This window comes from Rhinopithecus roxellana, chromosome 2 (genome assembly GCF_007565055.1).
Source record: "Rhinopithecus roxellana isolate Shanxi Qingling chromosome 2, ASM756505v1, whole genome shotgun sequence".
In the NCBI taxonomy this organism is placed as follows: Eukaryota; Metazoa; Chordata; class Mammalia; order Primates; family Cercopithecidae; genus Rhinopithecus; species Rhinopithecus roxellana.
Genome location: NC_044550.1, coordinates 190,539,105 through 190,565,164, shown reverse-complemented (window position 1 = coordinate 190,565,164; position 26,060 = coordinate 190,539,105). Strand labels below are relative to the sequence as shown.

Sequence of the window (26,060 nt, the reverse complement as noted above, 5' to 3'; positions counted from 1 at the left end):
TTTTTTTTCAAATAAAAAGGCTCTGACTTTTATATAATAGAAGAATATTGAAATTATACTTTAAAGCATATTAAAGATACCAGGAAATATCATCAAAGGTGTGTTTCAAATGCCATTCTACTATAAAAAGCTAAGTCAATGGTTTGAAGAATCATTTGTTAGATTCAAGGTAAATTCTTGCTCCAACATTCACTTTTGAAAGTCAGTGATTTATCTACATTACAGTCACTTGCAAGAGAATCCAGTGTTTCTTTCCTTTTTTAACCAAATACTGCCTCTCCTTGAAGAGAATCCAGTTTCTAATTGTAATACATGGATGCTCTAAATATTGCCAAACTGAACTATGGGAACAATTTATTTTTATAGCCAAAACTTTCCTATTCTCTTCAAGAATATATTGCCAGTGGTATCATATCTAAACTCCTCAATTGCACTGTTGCTTGTTCTTCCTTATGCATTAATCCTTTATGCTGGACAAACTAATGTCTTCATGTCCATTGCCATTACCTTCCCTAATAAACACTCCCTACGCTTTTTTCTTTCTTTCCCTTATTTCATATTTGCCTTAAAATTATTTGCCTGTCAGATAGATTGATTCATTTTTAGTAAAATTTAGTTTTTCTAGGATTCCCTTTGATCCTAGCAATGGGAAATGTTTGATGCAGGTGTCAACCTTTATACTTGAAAGAAACAAAGGGACTCCCGTGTAGTCAGAAAGGAGATATCCTGACTGTAGATTAGTTAACAGAGAATCACCTTATGTTAAAAGGTGGGTGAACAAAAGGACAATACTTTAAGCTGAGTGTTACTCTTAAAAAATATAGCTGGACTATTTTTATAGCTTTTTTTCAAAGGTCAGTATACCTTTAAAGACAGATGTTTCTTAAATATTTTAAAGAAAAAACTTTGAAGTAGCTACTTTGGACACCTTATGAAGCAAATACATTGATATTGTAAGACTTTCACTCTTTGTTCTTTTCTACATCCAAAGAGCAACTTACCAATAATTTTTTTTAATATCAATACTATAGGTGAATTAAAAGAAATCAAGCAAGATATCTCCAGCCTTCGTTATGAACTTTTGGAAGACAAGAGCCAAGCAACTGAGGAATTAGCCATTCTAATTCATAAACTTAGTGAGAAACTGAATCCCAGCATGCTGAGATGTGAATGATATGGCAACCTGGATTTGGCTTTGACTATAGCACAAATGTGGGCAATAATATTTCTAAGTATGAAATACTTGAAAAACTATGATGTACATTTTTAGTATTAACTACCTTTATCATGTGAATCTTTAAAAGTTAGCTCGTAATGGTTTTATTGTTTTATCACATGAAAATGCATTTTATTTGTCTGCCTTGACATTACAATGACATACCATTGTGTTGAAAAGCCCAATATTACTATATTATTGAAATTTTTATTCATTTTAGAGTAAACTCCACATCTTTGCACTACCTGTTTGTCTCCAAGAGACTATCAGTTTCTTGGGGACAGGAATCATGTCTTATTCATCTTTGTGTCTCCAGCATCTAGTACAGTGCCTGGTACATAGTAGGTGCTCAATAAATGTTGAAACCAACTGAACTGAACTGCCAACAAAATAAAAATAAAAAGTCCTCACTATGTAGCATACCTTCCCTTGTCCAAGTTCTGAGTTCTGAAGAGATCTTTTTTTTTTTTTAATAGAAACTGAAGAAATTTTACAACCAGCTATGACTTGGTAAGACATTCTTACAATTTTAGGTGTCACTGATCATCCTAGAACCATTGAGCCCCGAGGGAAGAATTTAACAACAAAATAGGTTAATGGAAAATATACTTACATTAAATATTTAAGTTTCATATAATTATTTAAAACAACACATTAAAGATTTTTCTAAAATATAGACTGCTTGCTCTCTGTCTTAGACTTATATTTATCATTTTTCAGTAATGTGATTTTCTTTTAAGTTGGAGTTTATGCAGGGTTGTCATTTCATTGTAACGGTCTATTTTCTGCCTCTGCTGCTTTAATGCTAAATGAGATATCAACAGCTGACTTCGTATCTCATCCGTGAGCTCCCTTCTGAGTTTTGGAGGGTCTGCTCATAGGAAGAAATAGGAAAGAGCAATGACTATGGGCGTACCTGGAAAGACATGGCCAAGCATCCCCAGGTGTGTTTCAGTTCCTTTTGAGGCATTTCCTGCCATCATTGCTTACAATGATTGACATCCTTTTTTCTTATCAAAGGATTCCAATTCCACTTTCTATATAAAATAGATTGTGATGTATCTACGTATGCCTTATTACATAATTGAGCTGAATGCTGGTAATATCCGCAATGCCTCTTGGGAAAAGGCATACAGACCAGTAAGTTCCCCGGTCACTTCAGAGACCATAAAACATTCAAAGCATTTTTTAACCAGCTACGTTTAAATCTCTCATAGAGTTATGTTTAGCATCCTGAGTCTCTTCAGTCAGTTGCTGTCAAGTCTTATAGGAATACGAATTGTGATCATAGCTCAAAGAGTTTCAGAGGTCCTTAAAACCAACTAAATACATGCTACTTTAAAATCATTGCTGTCACACAGAAAAGCTTTCTAGACATGAAGACAGAAATAAGTGTTAAATGGAACTACATAAAGCTCTTTAAAGTTACTTCTTAATTTCTACTTTTTGGGAGTTAAAACAAATTAAGAAAGGAACTTTATACATTTTTTGCGACCATTGTAGAACATTTCATTAACTTTTGTGCGATGCTAGGAGTATTTGTCTTAAACATTTTTAAGACTTTATGTTGTGTCTCAGAACTGAATAAAACATTGAATTTTTCCATTGTTATATGTTACCATATGTTATATTAAGATAGTAAAGATACAAAGTTTCTATAATAGATATTTCTGATAGTTTTATAGTATGGTCCAGATTCCAAGTGTGAAAAGTTTTCGCTTATTGCTATGGAACTGAATATTTTGTAATTTTCTTCCTTGGGGTTGGAAAAAATGCTGAATGAAAAAGTGGCAGATTCAGCTGGGGACATTCAGCCTACGATCCTTGGAATCTGAAGATCAGAGAAGTATGAAGATAAGCCTCATGGTATCCACACGATGTGAATTAAAAAAAAAAAAACTTTTTTTTTTTTTTTGCGTCCATGCCCCTCACAACTGTAGAACTCTTAACAGGCATTTTTTCTTTATTTACTATGTATAAACTGGTATAGTTTTAATATTTCATTTTTTTTCCTTATCATTTCAAGGTGTTGTTTCAGAAGAAGGTGTGATGACAAAGTGTAGTGTGTGTGGTTGATGTTTTGATGCCCTGCCCAGATGCCCTCTACTGGGCCAGTGCACCTGTCTCCCATATTCTCCTGTCCAGTTCCTAGCTAATCACTTCTCCTGGAGAATTGCCCTCAGCTAAAAATAAGCAGTCTTACCCTGGATGTGATGCCTCCACCTCCCCATGGCCAGTGACTGATGGGTGGGGGCACAAAGGGCCAGCCCCTTGTCTCAAGGTGGGGCCAACTATTTGGTGCAGTTCATGCTCCAGAGCTCCTGAAAGGATTAGGCTGATGCCAGACTCAAGCTGAGATGAAATCTTGGTTTAGCTTCTTCCTCTGCCTTTTCGAGTTTCCTTCCCTCCCTTTCTCCAGAGAGCATCCCCTTAATGAGTCATCACATCCAAATCTTGTTAGGTTTTGCTTTTAAGGAACTCACACTAAGACAGAAGGTATTAATGTGGTAGCCTACGGTTGAAATGAGGATTAGTCAAGGGGATTGCTGTCAGAATTAGTCCTTCACTTGAGGATAAAGATAGCTCTGGGTCAGCAAGTCCTTTCCCTACTCACTTTTAACAGGTACCTTTGGGAAAACAAAGCTCAAAGTTGTTGGGGCAATTCAGAGAAGGGAGCGTTTAAACAGGACCAAAAACAACTTTCTAGAAAAAAAAAAAACATTAATTAAAGGATTGTCAAAACCCCAGGACTCTTCTTTCCTTGGGACATCTCTCATTTTTTGACCTCTTTGCTATTCTTATTTTTTTCTCAGTTACAGATAAAGAAAAGAAACCAACAGTCAAACTGCTTCTTGGACTTACTGTTTGAAAAGTTTGGTACTTTTTAAGTTCCTGCTATATTGAATTTACAGAGCACCCGTGACTTTATGGAAGTCACAATCTGTTCAAAAGTTTGGGTTCTTAGACTTGAAATAATGAGAAAACTTTGAAAAATGGTACACAGTATCTTCAAAGAGTTTATGCACAATAAAAACTTTAAAATGATACGTTGTATTTATTAAAAGCAAATTTGATACAATTTAGGATAACTATCTTACCCAATATGTCAATATATTTATATTTCAAATGTGCAAGCCAAGTGAAAGCAGCTTTTGTAAATGGGAAGATAAATTGTCTTATGGACAATATCTAAAGAGAACTGAAGCCACACTAATGACTGTGGTGTGGGACAACCCGTTTAACTTCTCTGGTCTTCATAAATAGTTCAGGCAAACAGGGTTATGCTACATCAGGGGTTTCTAGTCCCTGGAGCTCTTAGAGGTGTTTCAGCAGGTTAATATCATCCAAGGTGGTAATCTTTCTTTCTGTGTCTTTTTTAATTTTTTAAAGTTTTTAAAATATATTTTTAGAGATGGGTCTCCCTTTGTTGTCCAGGCTAGTCTTGAACGTTTGGCCTCAAGCGATCCTCCTGGCTCAGCCTCCCAAAATCAGGCTGGGCACTGTGGTGCACACCTGTAATCCCAGCACTTTGGGAGGTTGAAGCAGGTCGATGGCTTCAGTTCAGGAGTTTGAGACCAGAAGGGCAACATGGTGAAACTGTCTCTACAAAAAAAAAAAATTAGCCGGGCATGGTGGCGTGTGTCTGTGGTTCCAGCTACTCAGGAGGCTGGGGTAAGAAGATAACTTGAGCCCAGGAAGTTGAGGCTGCAGTGAGCTGTGTCCACACTACTGCACTCCAGCCTGGGTGACAAAGTGAACCCCCCCCCCCCCCAAAAAAAAAACAAAACCTAAAACGGGTATCTGTAACTTTGTTCAGTTTAAAAAACAGTTTGAAAATTTCTAAATTTATACCATGTGTTAGGGGAAACTAATGTTTTTACTCATGACTCAGTCACTCTGCTGACCACCACTAGCGTGTTAATGGTTTTAACTTTAATGCAGTTTAAATTGCTTTTATTTTTAGCCATAAGTTGTTTAACTTATACTCATAATTATTGCTTTAGCACCATAACATCAGGTTATAAATTACTGAGGTGCATGGTAATTCTGCAAATTTGTCTCCAAAGTGGTCTTTGTCACATCTGAGAGGCAATCATCTTCTGTTGAGTTTTATAAAGACCACCAAGATGTCTCTGATACCTTAAAACATCTTTAAAAAGAGGACACACAGTGGTGATTTAACTTGACATTTTCTTTATTGTGAATAAAAATTCGTCACCCTGCTAATTAATTAGTTGAGGAATACTTAAAATTAGTAGTTTGAAATCTTTACTAATCATTTAGAAACAAAACATAGTATGTACTTTAAAAATAATAAATTGCATTTTTAAATGCAAAATCAAAGAACTCCAAATATCATATTATGCAAACTTTTTGTACTGTTTTGATGCTATATCATAGCCTCATTTCACTGTTTTAAAATAAATTTGAGCTTCAAAACAAACTCTTGCTTTCCTTCTACACAATTAATTAAACAGTGGACATCACTTGTTAAATGGAAAATAAGCACTGCCAGCATTGTCTGTTTTTGTTTTTGTTTTGCCTATTGTTTAGAATCATAGTATTTCTTAATTATTTGTATGAACTATTTTTTAAGATATTAACTCTTTTCTCCTATATTTTTGTTTTCATTTAAACATTGTTTTGACATATTGAAATGTTTATCTTTACTTTTTTTTTAAGTTAGTTTTTTGTTTGTTTGTTTTTTAGAGATGGGGCCTTGCTATTTTGCCCAGGCTGAATTGCTGGGCTCAAGTAATCTTCTTGAGCCTCAGCCTTCAAATAGCTGAGACTACAGGCATGTACCACCATATCGGCTTTTTTCCTTTGTGGTTTCTTCTATTCCTTTTGAGATCAGTTTCCTTCTGTTATGGGCTGAATTGTGTCCCCTCAAAACACGTGTTAAAGTCCTTGCCTTCAGTATCTATAGTTGGAGATAGGGTCTTTAAAGAGGCGATTAATTTAAAATGAGATAATCTCAGCGGGCCCTAATTCAATATGAGTGGTGTCCTTATAAAAAGACAAGATAAGACACAGACAGACATAGAGGAAGGACCATGTGAAGACACAGGGAGAAGACAGCGATCTACAAGCCAAGAAGAGAGGCCTCTGAAGATTGGTTTGGTTCCCTGCTGACACCTTGATCTATGTCTTCCAGACTCCAGGACTGTGAGAAAATAAATTTCTGTTGTTGAAAAGCTTCCCATTGTGTAGTACTTTGCTATGTCAGCCCTAGCAAACTAATAATATATCCTCCAACCTCCAAAATTCTGTAAAATGCTATACAATTCTATTTTCTTCTATCTCTTCTATGGCTTTATTTTTCAGTTGACTTCTAAGATTTATCTGTATTTTTTTCTTGAATGTAAATTGATGTATATTTCCCCCAAATTGCTGAAGAGCTAACCCATCTTCATGCATTGTCTGTTTTAATGTGGAATGATTTTAGCCTCAGAGAAATAATTGTCTGGAACATAGGGAAAACTTTTTCAAATATTGTTGCAGTAAATAACTTCTCTTCTAAAGAAGCACCTCTTCTCAGGGATTTAATTCTTTTTGTTTCACAATTATTTGTGAACTCTTTCCTGGAAAGCCACGGTGGCTCATGTCGGTAATCCCAGAACTTTGGGAGGCTGAGGTGGGCGATCACTCGAGCCCAGGAGTTCAATACCAGCCTGGGCAACATGGCAAAATTCCATCTCTACAAAAAAAAAATAGAAAAAGAAAAAGAAAAACCACAAAAATCAGGGAAGTAGCTGTATCTGAACTCATTTGTACTTCCCTAGGCAGAGCTCTATGCACATTAAAGAAGGACTGATGAAAGTGAGTCAAAGAATGTCAGCTCTTAAATCGTGGGTCACTATGGGTCAGTAGTAGTCTGTGGGGCCCCGAGGGGCAGAGGTGGTTCCTGAGGCCTTTTCACAGCTGTCTGCAATTTTGAAACTATTTTCATAATACTAAAATGTGATTTTCCATTTCACTCTGCTGACATTTGCGATGATGGTACCAAAACAATGGTGGTTAATACTGCTAGTGCTTAAGCATAAATCAAAATAGTGGCTCCAAACTGTACTAGTAGACACTATATTCTATATGCCATGCACTGATAGGAAACAAAAACCATTTCATATAAAAATGTCCTTTACGAAGCAGCAACATTGTTAATATTGTCTTTTTTCTTTTTTTCTTTCTTCTGATTCAGCCCTCATTTATTACATCTTAACTCTTGGATATGTCTTTTTAAATGTTCTATGTGATGACATAAGAAGTATGTATAAAATCCTTCTACTGAATACTGAAGTACATTAGCTGTCTCAAGGAAAAGCACTTGTGGGATTGAGCTGCTAGCTGAACTTGCTGCTTTTTTCATGGCACACTATTTTTATTTGAAGGAATTACTGACAAATCATGATTATTCAGACTTAGATATTTGGCATTTACTTTCTTGTGAATTCAAGAAGGGAACCTATCAGTTCAAGGAAAACAATCGACATTTGTTGCCAATGTGTAAATTTCAAACTTTCAAGCACAAATTTGAATTTTGGAAAATATGTATTCGCCATCTAAGTTTGACAGATCTCCCATACTCGGGACTTTACTGATGAGATCCATGGTGGTACTAACAGATGGGATTTTTTGATGTATGTAATGAAGTCACATTTCACATTGCAACTAACCTTTCAAAAAACTACCCCTTGTTGAGTTTGGATGAAATTTTCTTCATATACATGAACAAAAACAACATATAATAATAGATTGAATGCAGTAGCAGATTTGAAGCTCCTCCTGTCTACTATTAAAATGGACAGAAAATAGATTTGCACACAGTACCAGTTATTTCATTTTACTTTTTGATTTTGGAAAATATTTTTAATTAAGATATTTGTCATAGGTTTTTAAAAAACACTGTTTTCAGTTCTAATGTCTAATATGGTTAAAATCAATAGGTAAACTCATATAAACAAATGGTCTTCATACTTTCCAAAGCAATCTACAGATTCAGTGTAATTGCCATCAAAATATCATTACTATTTTTCACAGAACTAAAACAAAAGTTCTAAAATTCATATGGAACCGAAAAAGAGCCTGAATAGCCAAAGTAATAATAAGCAAAAAGAACAAATCTGGAGGCATCATGTTACCAGACTTCAAATTATACTGCAAGGCTAGTTACCAAAACAGCATGGTACTGGTAAAAAAAAAAAAAAAAAAAAAAAAAATAGACACATAGGCCAATGGAACAGATAGAGAACCCAGAAATAAAGCCAAGTACTTACAGTCAACTGATCTTCGACAAAGCATACAAAAACGTAAATTGGGAAAAGGGCACCCTATTCAATAAATGGTGCTGGGAAAACTGGTTTAGCCACATGTAGAAGAATGAAACTGGATTCCTATCTCTCACCTTATACAAAAATCAACTCAAGATGAATCAAAGACTTAAATCTAACACCTGAAACCACAAAAATTTTAGAAGATAACATTGGAAAAACTCTTTTGGACATTAGCCAAATGCAACAAAAACAAAAATAAATGGGACCTAATTAAACTAAAAAGCTTCTGCACAGCAGAAGAAATAATCAGTAAATAGTCCATAGAGTAAAATAAAATATTTTCAAATTGTGCATCTGATAAAGGACTTGTATCTAGAATCTACAAGGAACTCAAACAAATCACTTAGAAAAAAACAATCCCATCAAAAAGTGGGCAAAGGACCTTTTTCAAAAGAAGATATACAAATAGCCAACAAACCTGAAAAAATGCTCAACATCACTAAATCACCAGGGAAATGCAAATTAAAACCACAGTGAGACACCACCTTACTCCTGCAAGAATGGCCATGAGGCGGGCAAATCACGAGGTCAGGAGTTTGAGACCAGCCAGGTCAACATGGCAAAACCCTGTCTCTACTAAAAATACAAAAATTAGCCAGGCGTGGTGGCGGGCACCTGTAATCCCAGCTACTCGGGAGGCTGAGGCAGGAGAATCACTTGAACCCAGGAGCCGGAGGTTGCAGTGAGCCTAGATAGTGCCGCTGCACTCCAGCCTAGGGAATAAGAGCAAGACTCTATCTAAAAAAAAAAAAAAATTAAAAAACAGTAGATGTTGGCATGGATATGGTGAAAAGGGAACACTTTTGCACTGCTTGGGGGATGTAAATTAATACCACCACTATGGAAAACAGTATAAAGCTTCCATAAATAAAAGTGGAGCTACCATTCAATCCAGCAATCCCACTATTGGGTATCTACCCAAAGGAAAAAGACACATATATATGCATGTTTGTAGCAGCATAATTCGCAATTGCAAAGATATGGAACCAACCTAAGTGTCCATTGACTAAGGAGTGAATAAAAAAAATGTAGTATATATATACACCATTGAATACTACTCAGCCATAAAAAGGAACGAAATAATATCTTTTGGCAGCAACTTGGATGGAGGTGGAGGCCATTATTCTAAGTGAAGTAACTTAGGAATAGAAAACCAAATACTGCATGTTCTCACTTATAAGTGGGATTAAGTTACGAGGAGGCAAAGACATACAGAGTGATGTAATGGATTCTGGGGACTCCAGGTGGGGAGGAGATTGGGAGCGGGGTGAGGGATAAAAGACTACATATTGGGTACAGTGTACACTGGTGGGTGACAGGTACACTAAAATCTCGGAATTCGCCACTCAGGAGTTCATCCATGTAACCAAAACCCAAAACCCACTGGTACACCCAAAACTATTGAAATAAAAAATAAATAAAAATGAGAGAAAACCCACAAAAAGCAAATGGCTTTGTGGTCCTCAACGGTTTTTTAAGAGTTTTGTAAAGAACTCCTAAGGCCAAAAGTCTGAGAACCGCTGCTGTAAGCTAACACCTATAACGGTGGAACCCAATTCTTCGCGGGACCCTTTCCAATGTCAGAGAGAAATCGGTCAGAATCTAGTAGGCTTAACTAGTTTTTCCTACAGCGATGAGGAAAGAAGTCCAGTATTAGACCTGGGCCGCGGTGAGGGTGGAGCCAAAGCTGCATCTGGGGTCTCTGTGGAAACCGCCCTGTCTGGGTCTCCCGGCCCTCGCGCCCTTAGTTCCTCTCCGCCTCTGATTGGAACACGCTACTAGTGGGCGGTGCTTCGGGAAAGGGGCGGGCCTTCATAGTCATCCAGGAGCCCCTCGCAGCAGCGTACTGACGTCACGCAGGACGCCACTGCCCTGTTGCCCGGCCTTTGCAGCCCAGGAAGTGGGCGCGGTAGCTGGAGCTGGATTCTGAGGGGGCGCGGGCGGCTTTTTGACTGGGTCGGAGGCCTGCGGGCCGGAAGTCTGTCCCTCCTGTTCTTGTCCGGCGCTGCTTAGCCCCTCCGCTTTGTCATCATGGATCCGATTTTAAACCGAATGGATTATCTACAGGTAAACTCAAGGGATGGGGCGGGCGCCGCGCTGGACAAGCCCAGCTCCCAAAGAGGATTCCTTCCTTCCACTGCCGAAAGTCTGGGTCTCCAGGAGCTGGTGCGGAGGCGAAGGAGCCGGGCTGGGTGCCGACCTCTCAGCGCCCCGCCTTTGAGCAGCTCCCTCTTGTCTGTGACGGTCCAAGGCGACCGGGTAAAAGCGGCGCAAGCCTCCACGGTGCTGGCTCCTGCCGGGTCCTGAGGATGCTCTGAAAATGCTGACACGGTCTGATCCCGGATTCCCCCCGGGCCCTTCTCCTGCTCCCTAGCCGTGGCTGCCTGAGGGCCTCTAATCCTCAATCTCCATCTCTACCCGGACCGTTCCCCGAAGCACCGGGCACTTGTTTCTTACTGTGAGCTGGACCGCACCAGGCAGATCATAGTAAAGGCAATGAAAACTGGGCCGGGGGCGGTGGCTCACGCCTGTTATCCCAGCACTTTGGGAGGCCGAGGAGGGCGGATCACCTAAGGTCAGTAGTTCGAGACCAGCCTGGCCAACACGGTTAAACCTCGTCTCTACAAAAAATACAAAAATTAGCCCGGCGTGGTGGCGGGCGCCTGTAATCCCAGTTACTCGGGAGGTTAAGGCAGGAGAATAGCTTGAACTCAGGAGGCAGGCTGCAGTGCGCCGACATCATGCCACTGCACTCTACCGGGGGCGACAGAGTGAGACTGTCTCGAGAAGGGGGAAAAAAAGCAATGAAAACAGTTTAATGTGTATCTAGCTTATTCTAAGAATTTAGCATACCTACCAACATATTTAATCCTCATAAGAATTTGCAAAGTAGGCCGGGCGCGGTGGCTCAAGCCTGTAATCCCAGCACTTTGGGAGGCCGAGACGGGCGGATCACGAGGTCAGGAGATCAAGATCATCCTGGCTAACACGGTGAAACCCCGTCTCTACTAAAAAAATACAAAAAAAACTAGCCGGGCGAGGTGGCGGGCGCCTGTAGTCCCAGCTACTCGGGAGGCTGAGGCAGGAGAATGGCGTAAACCCGGGAGGCGGAGCTTGCAGTGAGCTGAGATCTGGCCACAGCACTCCAGCCCGGGTGACAGAGCGAGACTCCGTCTCAAAAAAAAAAAAAAAAAAAAAAAAAAAAAAAAAGAATTTGCAAGGTAGACAATATTATAAATGAGGATCTAAGGGGTTAAAGAAGGTAAGTAATTTGCTTAATAGCTAAAAATTAGGGATTTGCTATTTGAATCAAAGTCTCGGACTCCAGAACTGGTGTTTTTTTGTTACACCACACTGCCTTTCAGAATTCCTTTCAGACCTAAAATTCTCTCTACCCCAATTCCTCACCATATTTTTAGGCCATCTCATTTCAGCTAATGGTACAAATGTTTGCCCAGTCAATTTTCTAGGGGTTTATGCTATCTACTTCCCACCTTAATATCTTCCATATCCAACTGGTCACCACATCTTACTGCTTTTAACTCCCAAATATCTCTTGAATCTGTCCCGTGTCTTTCATCTCTATTACCCTCATTTGGGTTCTCATCTTCTCTTGCTTGAATAATTGAAATAACCTCCAAACTGGGCTCCTGAACACCAGCTTCATCTCCCTCCAAGCCATCCTTCGCATCACTTGCTAGATTGATGTTTCAGAAATACAAATCTAAACAGATGACTTTAATACAATTTTCTGGAATTCAGAATAAAGTCATTTATACTATATGACAGTTTTATCATGATGTGTTGTTTTCACCAATTTCTCTCCCATTGGTCCCATCCTCTTCTCCTAACTATACACCAGCAGTGACAGTTCCCTGCTGCTTTCATCCTCTGTATTTTTTTGTAAAATAATCTTCACCCGTTAGATTGGATATTATGGCCATCATCATGTTTGTTATTTTAGCAGAAATCGTTGTTGTTGTTGTTGTTGTTGTTGTTGTTGTTGTTGTTGTTTTGAGACAGGGTCTTGTTGTGTCACCCAGCCAATCTGGAGTACAGTGGCATGTGGCATGATCATGACTCACCAAAGCCTCAAATTCCTGGACTCAAGTTATCCTCCTGCCTCAGCCTTCCAAGTAGTTGGGCCTACAGGCATGCACCACCATGCCTAGCTAATTTTTTATTTTTTGTAGAGACAGAGTCTCTTGTGTTGCCTGGATGGTGTTGAACACCTAGGCTCAAGTGATCCTCCAACCTCAGCCTCCCAAAGTGCTGAGATTACAGGCATGAGCCACTGCATGTGGTTTTAACGTTGCATTTTTAGTAACTATAATCTATTTTCAAAGTTCTTGAATCACTTTGCTCAACAACTGTATGCAGTTGGAAAAGAAGGCTTCTAGAGATATTTTTAAATAAAGCATCTTGACAGTCATCTTACACAACTATTTTTGGCTTGGCAACTTTATAGGATAAATTTTACTATTTTGGTTGTTTTGTATATGTATTCTGACTAATATGACATACCTCATTAGAAAATAAGTTAATTACTGATAATAGTTATATCACTAATTTCAGTTTAACAAAAAGGTTCACTATAACCTAAATCTGCTGATCCTTTTAATCTCTGTAATAACTTCAAATTAAATTCACTAAGCACCTGGTGTTTTTCTTTAGGTTGGAGTAACATCTCAGAAGACTATGAAGCTACTTCCTGCCTCAAGACACAGAGCTACACAAAAGGTACCGTATAGATTCTGATTTCTCCACTATTCGCTAGTACTGACAGAGGAGAGGCTCCTATTTCCTTCTTTATTGTTAAGTTATTCTCTTAAAAATGCTAATGTTAAAATGGAAATGATTTTTTAAAAATTTGAACAGAAATTGGAATACCGAGGGACATTTATAGACAATAATTTTCTTGGACATTAAAATTATTACATACCATTAGTAAATAGTATAGGCAAACTTAAAAACCATACTCCATTTTTCTGTGTATCAGATGTATGAAAAAAGAAATATAAAGTAGAATAAGATATCAAGAAAATGTTCTCTTTAAACTTTCTCATATTTTAAAGTCATTAAATATTTTGATGTTAAACTTTGTACTTAACAACACTGATTATGTTTAAAGAAATATTGATCCTATTATTTCCACAAAACAATTACAGTTTCTTAGTAGACTAGCCAAGTATTTTAAAACTGCAAAAAATACTTTATCCTGATATATAAACATTTAGCAAGATGAATCAACAATTACATATAGTACTAGAAATCTTAGCCAGAGCAATTATACAAGAAAAAGAAATAAAGTGTATCCAGATTGGAAAGGAGAATCAAATTATCTGTTTGCAGATGACATGATCCTATATATAGAAAAACCTAAAGACTCAGCCGGGCACGGTGACTCACTCCTGTAATCCCAGCACTTTGGGAGGCCGAGATGAGTGGATCATGAGGTCAGGAGATCCAGACCATCCTGGCCAACATGGTGAAACCCCGTCTCTACTAAAAAAAGTAAAAATAAAAGTAAATAAATAAAAAAAAGCCGGGCATGGTGGCAGGCGCCTGTAGTCCCAGCTACTCGGGAGGCTGAGGCAGGAGAATGGCGTGAACCCAGGAGGTGGAGCTTTCAGTGAGCTGAGATCGCACCACTGCCCTCCAGCCTGGGCGACAGAGCAAGACTCTGTCTCAAAAAAAAAAGAAAGGAAAACCTAAAAACTGTACCAAAAAATTCTTAGAACTGACAAATGAATTCTGTAAAGTTGCAGGATACAAAATTAATATACAGAAATTAGTAGTGTTTTTATACACCACAAACTAACTGAAAAAGAAATCAAGAACACAGTCCCAATTATAATAGATAAAAGATAAAATACTTAGTAATAAATTAACCAAGGAGATGAAAGACCTCTATAAGGAAAACTATAAAACACTGATGAAAGAAATTAAAGAGGATACAAACAAATGGAAAAACATCCCATGTTCATGGATTGGAAGAATTAATATTGTTAAAATGACAATACCACCCAAAGCAATCTACAATTCAATGCAATCTCTATCAAAATACCAATGTCATTCTTCACAGAAAGAGAAAAAAAAAATCTTAAAATTTGTGTGGAACCACAAAGACCCCAAATGGTCAAAGCAATCCTGAGTAAAAAGAACAAAGCTGGGGCATTATACTACCAGATCCCAAAATACACTACAAAGCTGTAGTAACCAAAACAGCATAATACTGGCATAAAAACACAGAGACACAGAGAACATAAAACAGAATAGAGAACTCAGAAATTAATCCACATATCTACAACCAACTAATTTTTGACAAAAGAGCCAAGAACACCCTCTGGGGAAAGGACAGCCTCTTCAATAAATGGTGCTGGGTAAACTGGATATTCATATGCAGAAGGATGAAACCAAGACTTCCACCTCTCACCCTCTCACCCCATATAAAAATGAACACAAAATGGATCAAAGACCTAAATGTGGCCAGGTGTGGTGGCTCACACCTGTAATCCCTGCAATTTGGGAGGCCGAGGCTTGTGGATTACTTGAGGTCAGGAGTTCGAGACCAACCTGGCCAACATGATGAAGCCCCATCTCTACTAGAAATACAGAAAATTAGCTGGTCGTTGTGGAGGCACCTGTAATTGCAGCTACTTGGGAGAGCAAGACTCCATCTCAAAAAAGCAAAACAAAACAAAAACAAAAAAAGACCTAAATGTTAATGCTTTAGGACATTGGTCTGGGGAAATATTTAATGAACAAGACCTCAAAAGCACAAACAACAAAAGCAAAAATAAACAAATGGGATCATATCAAACCAAAAAGCTTGAAACACAGGAAAGGAAACAAGAGTGAGAAGACAACCTATAGAATGGGATTTAAAATATTTGCAAACTACTCATCCAGCAAGGAATCAATATCCAGAATATACAAGGAACTCAAACATACCAATAGCAAACAAACAAGCAATCCGATTAAAAAGTGGGCAAATGATCTAAACAGACATTTCTCAAAAGAATACATACAAATGACCAAAAAATAGGAAAAAATACTTATCATTAATCAGGAAAATGCAAATCAAACCACAATGAAGTATCATCTTACCCCAGTTAGAATGGCTGTTATCAAAAAGACAAGAAAACAAAAAACCAAAAAACAACAAATACTAGCAAGAATGTGGAGAAAGGAAACTCTTCTGTGCCATTGGTGGGATAGTACATCCACTATAGAAAACAGTACGTAGGATTTTTCAAAAACTACAAATAGGGCTGCCATGTGATCTAGCAACCCCACTACTGTGAATTTACCCAAAGGAAAGGAAATTATTATATCAAAGAGACAATTTGCACCCCCATGTTTTATTGCAGCATTGTTCACAATAGCCAAGATACGGAATCAGCCTGGGTGTTTAACAACAGATGAATGTATTAAAAAATGTGGTGTACATACACAATGGAATACTGTTCAGCAATAAAAAATAATGAAATCCTGACCAGGCACGGTGACTCATGCGTGTAATCCCAGCACTTTGGGAGGCCAAGGCGGGCGGATCACCTGAGGTCAGCAGTTGGAGACCAGCCTGGCCAACATGGTGAAACCCCATCTGTATTAAAAATATAAAAATTAGCCAGGCATGGTGGCAGACATCTGTAATTCCAGCTACTTGGGGGACTGACGTGGGAGAATCACTTGCACCCTGGAGGCAGAGGTTGCAGTGAGCCGAGATGGCACCGTTGCACTCCAGCCTGGGTGACAAAGGCAAAACTCTGTCTCAAAAAAATAAAAAAAGAGCGAGAAGAATGAAATCCTGTCATTTGTAATAACATAGATGGAACTGGAGGACATTATGTTAAGTGAAATAAACCAGGAACAGAAAGTTGAACACCACATGTTCTCCTTAATATGTGGAAGCTAAAAAAATTTGGTCACGTTAAAGTAAAAAGTAGGACAGAGAATACTAGAGGCTGCAAAGGGTAGAGGGAAGGGAGGGATAGGGAGGCATTTATTAAAGGATATAAAATTATAGCTAGATAGGAAGAATAAGCTCAAGTATTCTATACCACTATAGGATGACTATAGTTAACAATATATAGTTTCAAATAGCTAAAAAGAATATATTGACTGATCCCAACACAGAGAAGTGATCAGTATTTTAGATGATGGGTATGCTAATTATCCCAGTGTGATCAGTATATGTTATATGTATTGAAACATTGCTGTGTACCCCACAAATACGTATAATTGTTGTCAATTAAAAAATAAAATTAAATGAATAAAAAAGGTAAACCAACAGATTTCTGATTGTCATTTATTGTATTAAGTCTACTAGATTAGCACTTCTGAAACTTTTTGGTCTCAGCACCCCTTTACACAATTAAATGATTGAGGATCCCAAAGAACATTTTTTTATATAAGTTGTATGTATCAATACTTACTGTATTAAAATGAAGACTAAGAAATGCTTAAACTATTTTATTAAAAAATTAACTCATTACATGTTTATATAACATGTCTTTATGAAAAATAATTATTTTTCAAAACAAAAAAGAATTTAGTGGGTATAGTGTCATTATGTTACACTTTTTGCAACTTCGTTAATGTCTGGCATAAGCATACACACATAGATTTTCATATTTGTTTACTGCATTCAATCTCGTGCTATGTTGTTTTGGTTGAAATATTTGAAGAAAATCAGCTTACACAGATACATAGTTGGAAATAAGGAGGGGTATTTAAATAAGTTTTTCAGATGATTGTGACTCTTCCTATTTGATACTATGCCTAAACTTGATTAGTAGTTTCTTTTTTTTTTTTTTTTTTGAGACGGAGTCTCGCTCTGTCACCCAGGCTGGAGTGCAGTGGCCGGTTCTCAGCTCACTGCAAGCTCCGCCTCCCGGGTTTACGCCATTCTCCTGCCTCAGCCTCCCAAGTGGCTGGGACTACAGGCGCCCGCCACCTCGCCCAGCTAGTTTTTTGTATTTTTTTTAGTAGAGACGGGGTTTCACCGTGTTAGCCAGGATGGTCTCGATCGCCTGACCTCGTGATCCGCCCGTCTCGGCCTCCCAAAGTGCTGGGATTACAGGCTTGAGCCACCGCGCCCGGCCAGATTAGTAGTTTCTTAAACCAGAGCTCCCAAACTTTTTTTAGCACGAGGAACCAGTTTCGTGGAAGACAGTTTTTCCACCAATGGGGCTGGGATTGTTTTGTGATGATACTGTGTTCTACCTCAGATCATCAGGAATTAGTTTGATTCTCCTAAGGAGCATACAACCACGTGCAGTTCACAATAGGGTTTGTGCTTCTATGAGACTGTAATATGACACTGCCAATTTGACAGGAGGCGGAGCTCAGTCTGTAAATGATCGCTTTCCCGCTGCTCACCTCTTGCTGTGTGGCCAGGTACCCAACAGGCCATGGACTGGAACTGTTCCAAGGTTGTTTGATATCTCCTTTTGGGAAGAAGTGCTAAAATGTCCCTCTATATTTATTTCAAAATAATTCATTGTCTGCATGTTGGTAATTGTTGAAACTAGGTGATGGGCACATGATAATTCATTATAATATTTTGTGTACATTTTCATACATTAAAATTTTACTTTTATAAAAGGTGTTTAAAATTATTAAATATGTCACTCACAACTTTATTTGATAATCTGTTTTAAAAGTTAATCTTAAAATGTTCTTATGCTCCAGTTATGAAAAAAAAATTACTTTGTAGGCATTTCTGACCATAATCCATTGTCTGGAAGTATACCTTCATAACAACCTGCATGTGGATTCCCAGAACCTACAATAAAAGTTGAAAAAAAACAAAAAAACAAAAAAAAAACCATATTTGTGTTGTCCTATTAACATTATAGGAACAAAATCTATGGCCAATTACTTTTCTAATGACCCTCCATATCCTTCTCTTTTGGCTCTTGTTCTTTTGAGGATTATTTTTTGTGGGGGTGTCTTTCCTAGATTTTCTGTTCTCTATTAAGTCAATATTTATAAATTAAGAATCTTGCTTTCCCTGTATATAATTATTAGGTCATAATATTAATAATAGTAATTTTAGATTCTCTTCCATCTATTACAGGTGGTTATTGGGGATCATGATGGGGTAGTTATGTGCTTTGGCATGAAGAAAGGAGAAGCAGGAGTAAGTATAGCCTTGTGAAGGGGAAAAATATTTCTCTAAAACAGAATGCACTATTTATTGAATATACTAGGTTAAAAATTTCCTGAAATACAGATAATGGAAAATGGGTTCTGAGGGAAGTAGTTAATGTGAGGTATGAGTCTGCAGGCAGCACAAAAGTCATTTGCTAGCTAGTTGTAAGGCACCTTTGGCATCCTGTGGTTGTGGGTTACTTTTCTACGCTGTGTAATATATTACCTCAAATTTAGGGCCTTAACACGCATTTATTATCTAACAGTTTCTGTAGCACAGGAGTTTGTGCTCAAGGTTTCACATAGCTGCAATTTAGGTGTCAGCTAAGCTGTGTTCCTTTCTAGAGTGTGGGGTCTTATTCCAAGCTCATGTGGTTGTTTGCAGAATTCAATTCCTTGCTATTACAGGACTGAGGTCCCCACTTTATTAATATCTGTAAACCAGGGGCTGCTCTCAGTTCCTTGAGGTCTCTACAATTTCTTGCTGTGTGGTCCTCTCACAGTCCTTCTCACAACATGGTAATCTAATTCTTCAAAGCCGGCAGGAAATTTCTCTAGTCTGCTAAGAAAGAATCTTATGTAGCATAATGTAATCATGGAAGCAACTAACCTACAACCTTTGCCACTTAATTTAACCTAATCGAGTAAGTTATTACTGTTATATTATCATATTTACAGGTCATAATTAGAAATTTAGAATGATGAGTCTGAGATGTGAATTCTGGTATTCATTATATACTATATGGAATTTCCAAAAAGATGAAGAGAATAAAAACTACCAGAAACTCAGTGTTTCCATTATTCGTTTTCTCCCAGATATCTTATTCTCTGTATACAAAGTCATGGGGAGGAAGTGGAGGAGAAGAAGCTGGTGCAAATAATAAAATGGAAAATAACCATGAAAAACTTAATGAAATGAATATTGTTTTCAGTTAAATAGATATATGATTATAGGTATTAAGTCATACATTCACATTTTCAGTAAATTCTATAGTCCTTTACTATTAAAATTTATAAAAATTGTAAAGAAACCAGGAAAGATTAGTTTTAAAAGATGATTGAAGTGTAAAAACATGTTCATTGGACCTCATTAAAGAATTTGCCAAATGGACTTCCCTGTTCATAGGAGTATTGTTTAAGCCAGTGCCTCTAAAACTTCAATATGCATAGGAACTTGCTGGGGAATCTTGTTAAAATACAGAGTCTCATTCATTTGATCTGCATTTTAAATGAATTTAGTGATGCTAACACTGCTGCTTAGTGAACTGTACTTTGAATTGTAAGGATTTAGATTTCAATGACATCATGCAAATATGTGTGGGAATATATATTTAAAAGTTGAGTACAGCAAAAAACCTGAAGACCTACTAAAGTGTACAGATTATTATCTAAAATTATTTCTGTATAGTGGAACTATAATATTTTGCAAATTTAACATAACATTTTGTATTGTAAAGGAAAAAATGCTCACAATAATTTGTGTACTTTTTTCATGAATGATTTTTTTCAGGCAGTGTTCAAGACTTTACCAGGGCCGAAGGTTGCAAGACTGGAACTGGGAGGGGTTCTCAACACACCTCAGGAGAAAATTTTTATTGCTGCAGCATCTGAGATTAGAGCCTTCACAAAAAGAGGAAAACAGTTCCTCTCTTTTGAAACAAACCTCACTGAAAGCATTAAAGCTATGTATGTCTATTGTTCCTTTTTGTATTTTTACATACTTATATATAATATTTTGGATAGATGTAAGGCAGCTGATTAAGTATCATATCTTAATAGGCTTTCTGGAAAATAAAATTAACTAAAGGTATTTTATTAGTCAGAAACTAAATTTGGCCTACAATCAATATGAAATTGGTTGTTGAAATTTTGTTTTAAAAAACTTCATCGTATTTATACAATCATTTTTGACTACTTGGTTCAGTTTTGATTCATTATCAAGGTATGGGAAAAAATTGAAAATAAATTTCTAGATATTTACCTTTATGTTCCTTGGCTATTTTTGCTAATTCTGGTTTTCAGGTAGCATCGTTATGTTACAAGGCTGTCAAAGTTAGTGATTACCAATAGGGTATAATTTCAGGTATATAAGGTAAGACTCTAAGTGAAATATAGCTCCCTAAATGGCTTCCTGATGTGAAATTTTGCAATTCAGATTTTAGTTTTTGAATCACAGGGAGCTGAAAAGGGCTTTAAAATTAATCTAATTCACTCTTTCTTAAATTTGCTACTTAGAAGAATCCCTTGGGACACTTAATTCCTTGTCCCACCTCATACCTACTGAATCAGAATAACCAGGAGTAGGTTTTATTTTTATTTTTTAAGTTCTTCCTTTGAATCTAGTGCAGCCAAGTTGTATAATCAGTCAGATGCTTAGGCTAGAAACAACTGATTCAGCCCAAAGTTTTGTATAATGCACAGCGTATCTCCTGATGTTTGAGATGTAAAATGTTGGTTTGGTAAAATTAGGTAACAAACAATGATAAGTGGAAATATGTAATTTCAAATGGTTTAACAAGAATAGTAACACTTTTGAAATACAGTTGTATATAGACATGGCCAATGATAATTGTGAAATACTAAAAGTAATGTGTTAATAGCATAACTCTACATTCGGAAAGGTATATGGATAGTAGTGTGAGAAAGATACGGAGTTTCTCAGTAATAGTCTCTTTAAATGGTTTCTTAAATGTTTTTACTAGAGTGGCAAAGATGGGGTAGAAAAGTTCTTTACTCAGTTTTTGAAAATTGATTATCTGAATCCCCACATTTGTAAGATTTTATAGGAAAACAAAAGTTATAACTTGAAGATACTCAGTAAGGAAACTGACCACTTAACATTAGTCACTACACATCCTTTCCTGCTTAATGCTGCCGTGTATCCCCACTCATGTCAGCAATAGTGATTGCTAAATAGTACTTTGGCCAATATAATGCAAATATAATACAGATTGGTTTCAAAATGGAATTTAAATTTTTGAAAAACAGAGAATTTCATGAAGTTGATAAAAATAGTAAGAGGACTATTCAATCATATGCAGAGCCACAAAGTGAGGCCACTTAACTGAAGAAGAGAAAATCAGGGATGATTATTATAGGATAAGCTCTTTAGATAACAATTTTAATATAAAAAATTTTAAATAGAACTTGGAGGTAGAGGAATACATGAAACATTCAAATAAAATTACCTTCTTTATGATAAATATGGTAATAACAATCTAGAAGTGAAAAATATATCACACTTACATATAAATTTTTGTCAAGCCATTTTAGCTCACCCAAGTGAAAACTTGATTTAGTCTAAGAATTAGAACGTAGTTATGACTATTGACTAAATTTTGTTAAGTGTAATTTGAAATGAACTTGTTTTCATTTCTCTTTTCAAAATGAAGTTCTAATGAAATCATTTTTTTTTTCTGCTGTTTATCATTTAGTTTGAGGTAGAGTCACTTAAAATAGATTTTTTCAGGCAAATTAGTGTGCTGGTAAGAAAGCTAACTCGAGCAAAAAACTGAGTTGCAGTCTAATCTACTACTTAATAATTAGGTGCCATTAGGCAAGTTATTTAACATTTTATTATTCACCTGTAAAAAGGAATAATAATGGTCCCTATTTTATAGAGTTATGATGATTAATTGATCTAATACGTAAAAATCGCTTAAGATAGTACTTGGCACATAGTACACAAAGAAGTCATTTTTTGACGTATTAATTGCCTTTGGATATAGACAGTTAAATTATCATTATCTTGTCTTTGTTTTCCATTTTTCTGAGCTCAGTTTTATTGGGAAGCCTGAGGCCTTAACATCCTCATTTTCAGCTTTCAAAATCAAAAACAGTGTTATACCAAAAAGACTAGAAATTAAGTAGGAGAAAGTTTTAAAAACTGTGTTCTCTAAGTCTATAATAAAATGTTAGTAAACTGTGTAAATTGTTCTGTTTTTATCTCTGAAAAAAATTCAGTACCTGTGCTTATTTTTAAAAATTACTATTTTAATGTTCTCAGGCACATATCTGGCTCAGACCTCTTTCTCAGTGCAAGTTACATCTATAACCATTATTGTGACTGCAAAGACCAACATTATTACCTTTCTGGGGATAAAATCAATGATGTTATCTGCCTTCCAGTGGAAAGATTATCTCGTATCACACCTGTATTGGCCTGCCAGGACAGAGTGCTCAGAGTTTTACAGGTTGCTGTTATTTGTGTTTTTCTAATTTTTTATAATTTATGTGAAAGAATATTGATGAACATTATGTACTTGAGATAAATAACTGTAGTGGTTACTGTTTTAAGTGCTTATATAAATATATGGAAACAATTTTTAAATAATTTGACACATTAATTTTTTTAACTTGAGTCAAATGTCTTCTTTTGTAAGTTTTTAGAGAAGCATATTTGGAAGAAAAGGGATATTTTTTGCCTCACCATCCACAATTTCTGAACTATTATCAGAATGGAGTACTCTGACTACAGATAACCTTTGCCTGCCTTTTTGTTTTGTTTTCTTCTTCCATCACCTTTCTCTTCCCCAAAAAATCAAATTAAAGGAAGAAATTGGGCTGGGGGGAGGGTTTTATATAACTTGAGTTTATCCAGCATTTATGGAAGTATATGGAATAAGCACTCAGTAAATATTTGTTGGATAAGTAAATGAGTGATAGAGGGAAAAATCGTTTTGATGTCCTTATATTTCTGGTAAAAACCACGATTGACTAAAACAACTGCTTCAGGTCACTGTTGTGAGTAATAATAGTTACCACTATATCTTCTTGAGAGTGGCTTTCAGTAAAATGCATGCACACACACAAACACACACACACACACACTCTATAGGATGCTTAAAATAATATTTAAATGTAAATAGCATATAACAGATAGATGAACTGGATCAGAAACAGGCTGGTAATAGTTGGTGCAGTTGATGAAAAAGTTTAGCTGTTAAGTCCATGCCAGCACAGGCTATCTCACTCTTTGGAATTCCATAGACAGATGGCCATTTCTTGGCATCAGCACTTTTGTAGAAGGAAAGATCCAGTGAGTCTATGAGGTTTTTACCCCCAAGGGACAAAGTCATGTTAAAGGTTCATTTTAGGCTTGGTATGGTGGCTCAAACCTGTAATCCCAGCACTTTGGGAGGCTGAGACAGGAGGATCATTTGAGGCCAGGAGTTTGAGACCAGCCTGCCCAACATGGTGAAACCCCGTCTCTACTAAAGATACAAAATTAGCTGGGTGCAGTAGCACACCCCTGTAATCCCAGTTACTCAGAAGGAAGGAGGCTGAAGCACAAGAGCACTCGAACCCAGGAGGCAGAGGTTGTGCAGTGAGCTGAAATTGTGCCACTGCACTCCAGCCTGGGCAACAGAGGGAGATTCCATCTCAAAAAAATAAAAATAAAAAAAAAGGAAAAGAAGAAAGGTTCATTTTAGAGTTATGAATGATTAATTTCCCCCATAGCCTGTGCTTTAAAATATGAATTATTTTGAACAAGGCTTTTAACAGGAGCTGTTTAGCATTCAATTAGAAATTGACTGAATTCTAGGATTCTGCTTTGTTTGACAAGAGAGCCATATGCTTATTACTTTTTAAAAAAAATTACTAAAGATCTGTAGAAAATAAATTGAAGTCTTTCCCTCTGCACTGCATACTTTTTTCTCACTCCCCATCTATCTCTATGAATAATCCATTACTCCAGAGGTTGCCTCTTTTTAACAGTTTTGTGTATATTCTTTTGTGTTTATATAGTTATGTGTAGAAAACTGTAAATTTTAAAATGATATTTTAAATAAAAGATAAAGCTTGCTGGGCACAGTGGCTCAGGCCTATTACCCCAGCACTTTGGGAGGCCAAGGTTGGAAGATCACTTGAGTCCAGGAATTCAAGACCAGCCTGGGCAACATAGTGAGACCCCCATCTCTTAAAAAAAAGTTTAGCTGGGCATGGTGGTGCATGCCAGTAGTCCCAGCTACTCAGGAGGCGGAGGTGGGAACATCACTTGAGCCTGGGAGGTCAAGGCTGCAGTGAGCTATGGTCACACCACTGAACTGCACTCCAGCCTGTATGACAGAACCAGATCCTGGCTCAAAAAAAAAAAAGAAAAAAAAAAGATGAAGCATATGGCTTTCTTATGTTTTCTAAATAAACTTTAAACTTTTTTAGGCCCGGTGTGGTGGATCACGCCTGTAATCCCAGCACTGTGGGAGGCTGAGGCAGATGGATCACCTGAGGTCAGGAGTTCAAGACCAACCTGGCCAACATGGCAAAACTTTGTCTCTACTAAAAATACAAAACTTAGCCAGGCATGGTGGCCTGCAGCTGTAATCCAGCTACTAGGGGAAATGAGACAGGAGAATCACTTGAACCCGGAAGGTGGAGGTTGCAGCGAGCTGAGATCACACCATTGCATTTCAGCCTGGGCAACAGAGTGAGATTCCATCTCAAAAAAAAAAAAAAAACAAACAAAAATGTCATACCATATTTACTATAATTTTGCAAATTGTGTTTTCTTTTCTTTTCTTTTTTGAGACAGAGTCTTGCTCTGTCACCCAGGCTGGAGTAGTGGCGCAATCTCGGCTCACTGCAACCTCTGCCTCCTGGGTTCAAGCGATTCTCCTCCCTTAGCCTCCTGAATAGCTAGGATTACAGGCACGCACTGCCATGCCTGGCTAATTTTTTTGTATTTTTAGTAGAGACAGGGTTTCACCATGTTGGTCAGGCTGGTCTCGAACTCCTGACCTGATGATCCACCCGCCTCAGCCTCCCAAAGTGCTGGGATTACAGACAGGCGTGAGCCACCATGCCCGGCCCATTTTGCAAATTGTGTTTTCTTTGAATTCTAGATCATGGATATTTTTTCCATGTCAGTATAAGTTCTTCTAACTCATTCTTTAACAGCATCACAAATACTGTGCCCAAAATGACAAGCATTACAAGTAGCAAAATTGAAAAACTGAGAAATATAAAAGGACCTAACTTGGTTTTTTTATCTAAGTAGCAGGTCATTCTGCCTCTAACTGGAGCAGATTTTGGGAATACCCAAAGGCAAGGCCAACATTTTCATTAGGAAGTAACTTTGTGTCTATTAAAATATTTGGATGTATTCCAAGTTAAAGCCTTCCAGTTAACCTAGAGAGGACAAAGGGAATAATTTGTTCCTAGAGACTTGATAGGAAAATCTACCAGTGTCAAGTTTTCAGGCAAACAACATATTTAAAATGTATTAAGGGTAGACAATATTTTAAATGTTTTCTCCATGGTCTTTTACATTATATATATGTGTGTGTGTATATGTGTGTGTGTATATATATAGTGTGTATATATATACGTATGTGTATGTGTGTATATAT

General features: G+C 37.1%; 2 protein-coding genes across 5 annotated transcripts in view; both read left to right on the top strand.

Annotated features, from left to right (window-relative positions):
• Positions 1–6,416, top strand: part of TRPC3 (transient receptor potential cation channel subfamily C member 3) — a 78,434-nt gene extending 72,018 nt beyond the window's left edge. Inside the window, exon 11 of one of the 2 annotated variants that reach the window (XM_030917689.1) lies at positions 1,032–6,416. In XM_030917689.1, the coding sequence (XP_030773549.1) occupies positions 1,032–1,174 (143 nt within the window). In that variant the 3' untranslated portion in view covers positions 1,175–6,416. The remainder of the gene's footprint in view (positions 1–1,031) is intronic. The other variant, XM_010362558.2, reaches the window with a different exon arrangement.
• Positions 6,417–10,398: 3,982 nt separating this feature from the next.
• Positions 10,399–26,060, top strand: part of BBS7 (Bardet-Biedl syndrome 7) — a 55,765-nt gene continuing 40,103 nt past the window's right edge. For all 3 annotated transcript variants that reach the window (XR_004055466.1, XM_010362560.2, XM_030925277.1), the window contains exons 1-5: positions 10,399–10,617; positions 13,225–13,290; positions 18,638–18,700; positions 20,222–20,397; positions 22,718–22,904. Coding sequence is in view for 2 of the 3 variants with exons in the window: in XM_010362560.2 (XP_010360862.1) it covers positions 10,582–10,617; positions 13,225–13,290; positions 18,638–18,700; positions 20,222–20,397; positions 22,718–22,904 (528 nt within the window). In the remaining variant the exon portion in view is untranslated. The remainder of the gene's footprint in view (positions 10,618–13,224; positions 13,291–18,637; positions 18,701–20,221; positions 20,398–22,717; positions 22,905–26,060) is intronic.